We start from the raw sequence: 11,528 nt of genomic DNA on the forward strand, positions 1-11,528 counted from the left end.
GAAGGTGGTCAAATGGGTTGAACTCATTTTCCATTAGGGATTGCACTAGATATTGAAATTAAATTGGCACTGTGATTGAGATACAGATTTGAATTATGGTTGGCTTTGGACATGATATGGATAGTATGTACCGGAATGATGGTAATTAGGATGTGAATAAATAGAGGGACCAGTTTGATTTTGGATAAAAGTATGTGATGAAGGTAAGAATGAGTTTGTGTTTTTTGGGTGTTTTTCTTGCTAGTTTTTGCAGTTTTTTTTATTGGAAGGGGAAGCCATTTGTTAATAAATATTATGAAATTTTTGTGAATAATGGAAGATTATAGTGTGGTATAAGATAAGATAGTCAATGGTATCCATACTAATAAATGAAAATCTTTTTGTCACATGTCATATTTTCATGAATATTGACACATGTAATTTTCTGGTTAATTTTTAAAAATTAATTTTCACAGGTCATTTTATGGTAATTTTTATTTTCTTAATTAACTATCTAATTTTTAGGTTATACAAAGTAATTAATGTGTCATTAATTTGTTTCCTTATATTTTCAAATTTAATCTGTTTCCTTCAATATATATAATTCAAAATTGGCATTTTTCTTTTAAAGTTCATTGTCATTTTAGGCAAAACGGTCTATATAGAAAAAAAATTATCCAATTTTGTTGCTTTTAATTGAAAAACTAAAAAAGGTTATATGGTCAGAATATAATTATTTTTAAATAGTTTGTTTTATTAGTATAAATTGAATTATTTATTTATTCATCATTTTGTTTTATATATTTTGAAATTTTTTTAAAAGAAATACTTAATGTTTACACTTTCATATTTGATGTTTTCTTTAAAAAAAAATACTTAATGTTTATATCTTCATATATAATTTGTTTATATCTTCATATATAATTTGTTTAATCAACCTGTATAGTACACGAGTTTTACATCTAGTTTATATTAATTGAAAAAGTAGATAAAATTTTCAATTGAAAAAACAGCAGAAAAAGAAAAAACGTTATATTTTTGAAATTAGAATTTACCCTACTTTCTTTTATCAGCATTAACTACTAGAATTTTACATGCCGAGTTGGTGGCGCGGTGTTCTCTCTTTTTTTTTTTTTTTTTTTTTTTTTTTTTTTTAAATATACTATCAACTTTCACACAAAGCAATTAAAATAAATTTTGACCAAAATGGGAAAAGGGTGTGTGGGGGAGCGGGTTTACTTGTAGAAAACAATTCCAAGGGTAACACTCAAAAGGATCATCAATAGGGGGTGGGTCCTAGGTACTGTTGATGCATACGCAATGGATCAAGATTAGGGATCAGGTTCACCTTTTAACATTTGTCATTCACCATAACCTGTGTTTTACCGGTCTATCCTTGTGTATGCTTTCCTTCTCTCTCATCAATGAGAGAGAGAGATACGTGTGAGATGATACATTTGATGTATATCGTATATAGTTGATATACATAGACAGCATATAGATATACTGTACACATCTAGTCTGTACTACTTTAGGGTATGATGTGTTCTGAAGAACAAACACAGACATGGGTCCAAGCTCATTCTAACCTTTTTCCTGGTGAAGGAGTGATCGGCTTCTTCACATCCTTTCACTAGAACCCTCTCTTCCCTATCATAAATTCAGTCTTTCAGTTGTAGAAAACGATTGGAACGAAATACTAAAACAAAAAAGTGAAAGAAATGGATGAAACGTATGGACTGAGGGATCTATCCCATTACATGAACGGAACGCCCATCTTCCCTTCCATATCTCTGCAGCCACAGACTCAGCCTCCACGTGACCTGCACTATGCCATGGTGATGTTGGGAGGTGGTCCTGGTGGTGGTGGAATGTCGTTTGGATCTGATTCAACGATGGGTATGGGGTCAACAGCTTCAGGTCTTAGCGCAGACAGCGGTGGTGGTGGTGGCAGCGGTGGCGGCTGCGGTGGTAATGGTTTAGAAATGGAAATTGATGGTTATGGTGGAAGATGGACAAGGGAAGAAACTCTAACACTTCTTGAGATCCGATCAGGACTTGATTCTATGTTTAAAGAAGCTAATCACAAAGGCCCTGTATGGGATGAAGTTTCCAGGTAATCTCTCTTATTCTCTCAACATCCCACACTAGACATTTTCCTTTTAGAACAAAGTTTTGGGGTTTCCTCTATATTAAACAAGTTGTTTTGCTTCCCTCAAAGTGGTTTTCTCTAAAGAATATAAATATATTATAGCATCCTAACTCCCAAGAACCTCAACAATTATCCAGAGCTTTCTTACAAAGCTTATCACTTTATTTTTCTTTATTCCTTCTTATTTGCTAATTTAATGTTTAAAGATCAAAGCTTTACCCTTTTATGATGTAAATAAAAGTTTCACTTCAAAACATTCACATTATACTTGAAGGGTTTGATTAATTCTCTTAGTACGTATAGCTTTCTTGAAAACTATTTTATGAAGTGTACAGAATTTTCCCTTCTTTCAGTTGAATCAAGTGATAGATCAGATTGAATAGAGACTAGAAAGACGCACCTTTCATGGCTAACATTAAATAGTCCTATAATTAAAGACTCCAATTTGGCTATTCGTATTCGTGCATGATTATCACTTAAAAGCTTTACTGGACCTTTGAATAACTAGGTTCAGTTTCCTCATTCCGAAAACTTTTACCCTTCATTGTTTTGTCGTTTACTTTTCAGGATAATGTCTGTGGAGCATGGTTATAGAAGAAGTGGGAAAAAATGCTGTGAGAAATTTGAAAACTTGTACAAGTATTATAAAAAGATCAAAGGAGGAAAAGCTGGAAGACAAGACAAGAAGCATTACCGATTCTTTAGCCAACTAGAAGCTCTATACGGGGAAACAAACGCTAGTACCAATCAGGATCAGGATCCTAACCTGCTTTCAGTCTCTAATAATTTACACCTTCCAAATAATCCATCTGTGTTTGACCCTTCCTCATGTGACTTCGTAAATCACTATGCACCATTGGCTCCATTCAAGGAAGAGAGTGATTGTGTGGAGAGGACGGATAACAAGAAGAGCCTTGGGAAAAAATATTGGAAAACCATGATAACAGACTTCATCGAAACAAAAACACAGACACTTATGGAGAAACAAGATGCATGGATGGAGAAGATGATGAGGACGATAGATGAAAAGGAAAAGGAGAGAATTTCAAAAGAGAAGCAATGGAGGAAAGAAAACGCTGCAAGATTAGAGATAGAAAAAAAGTTACGAGCAAAAGAACGAGCATGGATGGAGTCTCGAGATTCAGCTTTAATGGAAGCTTTGCACAAATTAACAGAAAACAAATCATGTACCATTAAGAGTTCGTCTCCCGAGCATAGTAATGATCAAAATCATAATATCGCAGGTTGGGGAGAAAATGAGATTACACATCTAATACAACTAAGAACTAGCATGGAAACAAGATTTGAGCAAGGAGGGTGTATGGAAGAGGTTCTCTGGGAGGAAATTGCCTTATCAATGGCTTGTTTGGGTTACAACAGAAATGCGTTGATATGCAAGACTAAGTGGGATCACATAAATTTTCAATTGAGAACCAAGAAACGAAAAGAGAATACCAGATGTTCAAATTTGTATTCTCACCACAATAACATCATTCATCAAGTAGGTGAAAGAAGTGATTCACAAAATGATCCACAGAATGATGGTGGCTATAGGGCCTTAATGAATGACCCTGCGCTGATCGGGAATTATTATGGGAATAAGATCACCAAAGGAGAGAAATATTAGGCACTATTGAGGGTGTGGTAAAATAATTAATGAAAGTATGTTGGCAAGGATTAAGTTTGGCTATATGTAAGGAAATATTCAAGAAAGATCTGATAGTGTTACTTGATTATGTAAAAGAAATGTCATACTATATATATGCATGCATGGAAACATCTGACTAAAACTGATGTCAGTGATAGTTAATAATTAAATATATCCACTGTTCAGTTTGATGTTACTTGATCTTTTCATTGATTACCTGATAATACTTTGAAGAATGGTTCAAATCTTCCTCCATGATTGATCACATTTATCTTTATTGGATTTCAGATTTAATTCTTCTGATTTTACTTTGTAGAGTATCCTTGTCTGCAGATAAGAAGAATCAATTCCATCAAGTAGCATTTAGTTACTCTATAAAAATAATCACTTATATGTTAGTTCTCATGTCTTCTCTTTGGGAGTTGATTTTTCCACAAAGCATTTTTAACCATCCACTAGTTTTTACCCTCATTTTGGAGATAACCAAGTTTCGAAACTCCAAATGACGCATGACTAACCAAGTTTCGAAACTCCAAATGACGCACGACTCCAAAAACAAACGACGAAACGAACCCTTCTTCCTTCTTTGGCGCTGCTTTGCATCCCGGTGTTTCTACAATCTAACGGGGTTTTGTTAAAGATTAGGGTATTCCTTAATTTCATAAATTGGTCGTTAGTTTGACCCTATGCAGCAGCACCAGCTGAAACTCCTACAAGTATCTTTGGTATGTACCTCGGTAAAGTCTTGATACTATTAATGCTTCAAATCATTGTGGTTTTCTCATCTATGGAACCACATTCTTCGCCTCAACCTGAAATAAGAAAGACATTATTGTGCAAAATTTAGAATGAGAAACATGAACTTCATGATTGGAAAGTTTACCATTTTGCCATCGATGTTGTAATTCTCTTTGGTGACTCTCCCTAGAAAAGAAGGATCTACAAAGATTACAAAGCCAAACCCATGAGCACGACAGTCCCTCGATCCTTCGATCCTTCATAATCATTGATTTCAAAACCTCATGGTACCTACTAAAATTTTGATGAAGGCGTCCTTCATTTGTATCTATTAGCCGATAATTTAAGAGATGATTTTAAGGATGTGTAATTGCTAGTTATCATGTATAGTTGTCATGTATATATGTATCCTATGTACTTGTATAAATACATTTATTAATAAAATTATATGCATTGTGGGAAATACATCTTATATGGTATCAGCCAGGGAAACATAACCCTAGCCGTACTCACCTTCAATCCTTCTCCTTTCTCACGTCTCTCATGGCTTTCTCCTCATCAGACCTCTTTCTCAATACAATTCTTCACCTTCTCACCATCAAATTAACCTCCTCCAATTTCCTTCACTAGAAGAATCAAATTTGTCACCTCTTATCCTATCAAAACCTCATTGGACATGTCGATGGTTCTCTTCAAACACCTCCAACAACCATCAAAATTGATGGAAAAACAACACTAAATCCAACCTATGAAACCTAGTATAATGTTGATCAGATGCCCTTCTCATCATCCAATCTTCCTTATCAAAAAAGGCTATGGCAGAACCGCTAAAGAGATTTGGAAGGCTCTAGAGAGTGCTCACTCTCATGATTTCAGAGGACTTCTACAAACCTTCAAGACTCTTTTTTCCAGATTCAAAAAGGAGCTTCCTTTTTCACCGAGTTTGGCAGAAAATTCATGGAAATTTGTGATCAATTATTTGCTACTGGTAATCCCTTTGATGACTCCGATAAAGCTCACTATTTTTTATGTGGTCTTGGGGATGCATATGAATCATTCTCCATTGCTCATAGGGTTGTTACACCTTACGCATCTTTTGGTGTACTTATGTCTCAAGCAAAAAATCCCGAACTATATTTTAGCTCCTTGCATGGTCATGTTTCCACTCCAATCGCCTTCAATGTCGAGTCTCATCGGGTTTCGTCTCAACCCTCACCTCAAGGGGGCACTTCACAATGAGGACGAGGTCCCTGGAACTACTCTGGGGGGACGAGGGTGTACCAAAAGACCACCCCATTTCTATCTTTTCTAAAAGAACGAACACTATGCTTCAACGTGTCCAAATCTCTGCACTTATCAACAAGGTACCACAATTGATGCAAATCTAGCTCATGCTTTTCACATGCAATGCAACACTACTCAGTCCAAACCCAATTGGTATGTTGATTCTGGTGCATCAACCCACAAGACAAACTCACCATCACACCTTGACTCATCATCACCCTACTCTAGAAAGGATCAAGTTGTTTTCAGGAATGGTAATTATTTAAATATTTCTTATATTGGTCATTCTCTTATATTGAACAACCTTCCTCTATTGGAAGTTATCATGGTACCCCGTCTCAAAAAGAACTTACTCTCTATTAGTAAGCTAACCCATGACTCACCAGTTGATGTTCTTTTCTCTAATAACTATTTTCCATCCATAATCGCATGACTAAGGAAATAATCACAAAGGGTAGGTGTGAAGATGGACTTTATGTGCTTGAGCAAGGAAATAAGGCTTTTTTAGCCAACTTAAAGAATACAAGGACTAGTGCCTCCGTTGAAATATGGCATAGTAGATTAGGTCATGTATCATTTGACATTATTTCTTTATTGCAAAAATTAGGTTGTTTATCTCTTACTTCAGTTCTACCTAAACATGATGTTTTTTCTCCATGTCAAATGTCAAAAACCAAGCGTCTACCATTTCAAGATAATGATAAACGATCCTCTCACATACTTGACGTAATCCACTTTGATCTTTGGGGACTGGCACCATTACAGTCACGTGATGGTTTCCTATACTATGTCATTTTTTATGACCATTCACAGTTCACATGGTTTTAACCAGTAACACGAAAATCTGATTTTGAAGCAACTCCCACTAATTTTTATAAACTTTGCTTAAACTCAGTTTTCTTGCAAGGTTAAAATTCTTCAAATAGATGGTGGCACCGAGTTTCTCAATCATCAAGTAAATCAAACGCTGCTTCACAATGGCACTCACATCCAAATCTCATGTCCATATAATCCTAAAATAATTGGTAGGGTTAAACGCAAGCATTGTCACATCACTGAAATAGGATTACCCACACGCTTTAATGAACACGTTCATTCATCCTATTGGATTGATAAGTTTACCTCGGCTGTGTACAACATCAATTGTTTTCAATCTAAACTTCTTCTTAACAAAAGTCCCTTTGAAGTATTATTTGCTACTATTCCAGATTATGACATGTTTCGGGTGCTTGGATGTCAGGTGTTTCCGTATTTGCGAGATTACTCAACTCATAAACTTGCACCACATAGTGCTCCGTGCATATTTCTTGGATATAACTCTAGCTACAAAGGCTACTTGTGTTTAGATCCCACTACAAATCATATCTACACAACACAACACAACATGCTCAATGTGGCGAGCACAATTTTCCTTTTTTTGGGGAAACATCATCGTCGGATATCTCATTACTCACATATACTTCTTTTGTCATGTGCTCGGATTCCTTTACTCCACCAGATTCCACTTTAGTCCCTGCCCCTCTACCACGAACAGCCACTATTGTTCCATCGCCTCCACCAGTCGTTCTATGTTCATCAATATCCATTTGTGATATGCGCCCTTCTAATTTTGTCCACATGTTGCTCCTATGGTGACTATTCTGCATGTCACACCACAAGTTACACCACCAATCACACCTCTAACTACACCATCAGTCTCCCCTCCAACTACACCACCGGTCTCATCACCAAGTTCCCCACCCCATCTCCTACTCCAGTACCATCAACTCATCACTTGGTAACCCATGGAAAACATACATTTTTAAACCCAAGTATTGGATTGACCTTGAAACTCTTGGCACTACAAATTAATTTCATGCGCTTTTCACCTCTACAGTCCGAAAATGTTTCAAGTCCGATGCAAAACATTCACACACGGTTAATGGCGATGGAGGAAGAAATGTCTGCCTTATAGAAAAATGACACATGGGAGTTAGTTCCTCATGCTTTACACTCTAATGTTGCTGGTTCAAAATGAATTTTGCGCACTAAGTTCCAATTTGATGGATCTATTGACATATACAAGGCTCGGTTAGTAGCTCAAGGTTTTGACCAGGTGCCTAGTCTTGACTACTTTCACACGTTCAGTCCTGTTGTTAAAGTGTCTACTGTTCATATTGTTCTCTACTTATGCAAACTCAAAAACTCAAAGAATTTCAATTTTCAAAATCAACCATTAATCAACATTGTTTACAAAAAGAGTCCTCATTATTTCAAATCAAAGTTTTCCCAAGACCCAGTGACATAAAACAAGAAGTTGTGTACAATCACACCTTTGCTTTTCCAAGATCCTCAGAAGTGCCTAAATCGATAAACTAAAAGCTATAAGCCAAAGCTTAGTAAGTTCCCCCAAAGTACCAACACACACGCACACACACACACACACATATATATATATATATATATATATATATATATAATAGCATATATTGGGTCCATAGCTAAAAAGACTAGATTATCACTGAGCCCACAGTAGGAGTCTGGCATTCCAATCGGTCCCTCAGCTCATATCTAGATTGCTCCTGAACCCATAGTATGAGTCTGGCATGCCAATCGGGCCTTCAGATCGTATCTGGATTGCTCCCGGGTTTGTTGGCTACCTCACAAAGCAGTACAACCTCAACCTCAACCCAATGCAATATGTCGACATATGTAACAGATAAACATAAACACATAACCATCAAATACAGATAATCATATAGATCTACTAATCAGCAAGAATCCAACATAATTCTATCCTAACCAAGATAAATAATCTAGTGGGCTGAAATTGGTGCCTTTGACCCACGGTACAGTGAGGAAAACTCACCTCTCGGTCCGAATACAAGCTGAATAAATCGTTGATCCGAAAAATCGACTCCACTATCACCTAACCAAAACTGAGGATCTAATCTCAATTACATGAACCCACGACCATGGTACAAAAGTACATTAAGAACCAACTGCCTCATCGCCACCACTAGCACTTGCATCAACATCACCAGCCACAACATCGCTGCCACCACCCCTATCATTGCATCATCACCACCATCATTGCTTGCGCCACCTCCTCCTACCACACCAATCAGGATGTCATAAGAAACCTCACCCACATCCTCCAAAGCATAAAGTTGTCACATCTCCACCATATCCAAATTCCCCAGGCCCAAAAGAGAAGCATGGTCCATTGTGGTAAAAGAAAGTAGTGCGTCATTGAGGCTGGTAGTGTGGTTAGACCGGGAATCACTAGTATCGGGATCATGAACACCGAAGTCTATTTCTGCCTTCAATCCAGCGCGGTCAGACTCTTCACCGGCAACGAATGCAGCATGTCGGATCCGGCTAATCCCACTGGTAAACTCCGGGTGCTCAATTAGTGTTTCCATGATTCGCACAAGCCCACTTGCAAGAGCCAGTCCCGGTCATGGCGTAAAGCCTCTGCTTCTACTCAAGATTCCCCAATGAGTTTATCATGATCGCTAACATCCCACTCCAAGCTTTCATTCTAAATCATTTACCCATCATTAGCTTGAGTCAGGGAGTCCACTTTCATTTCTAGCGCAGATCGAACCTCCTAAATAACACCTTTTTCCGATGACAGCAAGGCATATCTCTGGTCAGAGTCACATGCATCTTTCTCTAGCTCAAGAACTCGACGTTTAAGTTTAGCTTTCCGAGTGGTACAACTAGCATGGGCGTCCTCCATCTCATTCAATAACGATACAGCATGAACTGGTGACCAAATAAAACATCGACTGAACAACAGCATACGACATGTTATGGGCTAGTGCAGGACTGCACATGGCATCTATATTAGTAACAACGGCGGGTGGAAAGGCATGACATGCAAACTCCATGGTGTTGGTACGAACAGACAGGGGGGAATCATTCGCAAATTCTAGGTGGAAACAAAGATATCACAATCAGGGTCATTTCTAACTGGAGTCCCCCTACTCGGAGGAGTCTGGTGAAGCAGGACCCCACCGGGGCCCCCAGGGAAGGAAATATCAGGATTGGGCTGTGGAACAATTTGGACTGGAACAACGGGCTGCTTAGTTGCCCTATGATCCCCATCAGAATGTTGAACGTCATCATCAGGTATCACAACAATGGCCTCTAACGTGGAGGATATTGAGCTCAGCAGATGAGTAAAGTTGCACCTCGATTTAACATGCCTCCTGATGTTGAAAACATTAGAGGATGTCTCCCCCATAGCCAATGATGGCTTTCCTCTTAGCTATGGCTTGCCGGACGTCAGAGATAATGTTGTATTTGCTATCCTCGACCATCTCCACATGACCAGGATCGATGACCGGAGGTGGGGCAACTGTCGTAATAGGTTGTGCAGTCAAAGACTGTTCCCCAATGGTTGCAAAAGAACCCTCCAAAGCCAACTTCACCGGAGGAGAAATCGTGGTGAGTCGATCAGCCCAACATGGCGGAGGAAGAGTTTTGAGAAGATCAGTCTCTTAATGCTCCAACTTCCCCCGATACCGCTTTTGCAGGAAGTTGTCCATAGAAAGAGGGGACTCGACACCTGCAAAAACAAAAACAAGACAAGAACTAGCAAGACGTTATCCATATCATCCTGTCGGGTCTGGCGCCCTTGTCTCGTACGGACTAGCAGAAGGCCTCAGTATAAAAGGCCTCCTCAGGTACCTTGTAAAGTAAGTCGCTATCTCCCAGTTCACTCTAAATAAATCTAACTCTATCCAATGACTTGACCGTCAGAGCATTTTCCCGGGAGCCTTCTCCCGGAGAACGACTGACGACTTCATCCAGTTGTGACCTTGTACGTTCATCGGAACAATCAGAGGCACCAGGCATAATCATCCGGTGACTAGGTTGTTGGATTAGTGTCTAAGTCCATAACTATTTTGGTATGTACTTGACCCGATGGTGCATGGTCCTTTTGGGTTGCCTTCACCAAAGCAACTTGATTGGAGAAATGAATAAAGAGAGAGAGGATAATATGATTTATTAATATGTTATTAGAATAATATATTAAAGGAGAAATCATATTTGTTTAATTAATATTGGTCAATAATTAATTGAGAATTAATTTTGTGATCAAATGTAATTAATTAAACTAGAGGGGCTTATTTGTAATTATGTGATAGTTACAAAATAAGGTAAGAATTATCTTATAAGTGTGGTGAACGAATTTAAGGTTGGAAAGCCTTAGAATTTGAGTATGATAAGGATTCAAGGATTATCTTATTGGTTGCTTAATGGATAATCAACTAGATAAGGATAATGACTGAAACCCTATCTCTACACCTATATAAACAACCCCAAGGCCATGAATTCGTGTATCCCTTCCCAAGAAGTCCCAAATACGAATTCTAACCTCCCTCCTCTCTCTATATACCTTCTCCACTTGCTTATGGTGTTTGTAAGCCATTAGAGGAGTGACACTTGTGACTCTCTGCTTTCCAAGGTCAATTCAAGGAGGAATTGGATTGTTATTGCTATATAACAATCAAGGTATGTTCTCAAACCTAATTATATGTTGATATTGATTTCCATATGCTAGAATTAGGGTTCATAGTCTTAGATTTAAAGTATGTACAATAGAGAAACCTAGATCCAAGCTTTAGGGTTTGTATGAGCACATAGGATGTCTTATGACCAAAACCCATCAGTGGTATCAGAGCCATGATTGGTTTCTATTGTATTGATGCTTGATGTAACTGAAAATCGTGTTTT

At 37.9% G+C, this 11,528-nt stretch overlaps 1 protein-coding gene across 1 annotated transcript; it reads left to right on the forward strand.

Moving 5' to 3' along the window:
• Positions 1–1,149: 1,149 nt before the first annotated feature.
• On the forward strand, positions 1,150–4,015 carry LOC111906578 (trihelix transcription factor PTL). Its single transcript, XM_023902332.3, has 2 exons — positions 1,150–2,095; positions 2,699–4,015. Exons 1-2 carry the CDS (start codon positions 1,701–1,703, stop codon positions 3,756–3,758), a joined length of 1,455 nt encoding a protein of 484 aa, XP_023758100.1. The 5' UTR covers positions 1,150–1,700; the 3' UTR covers positions 3,759–4,015.
• The last annotated feature ends 7,513 nt before the right edge of the window (positions 4,016–11,528 follow it).

The sequence above is a fragment of the Lactuca sativa genome, chromosome 1, assembly GCF_002870075.4.
Source record: "Lactuca sativa cultivar Salinas chromosome 1, Lsat_Salinas_v11, whole genome shotgun sequence".
Classification (NCBI taxonomy): Eukaryota; Viridiplantae; Streptophyta; class Magnoliopsida; order Asterales; family Asteraceae; genus Lactuca; species Lactuca sativa.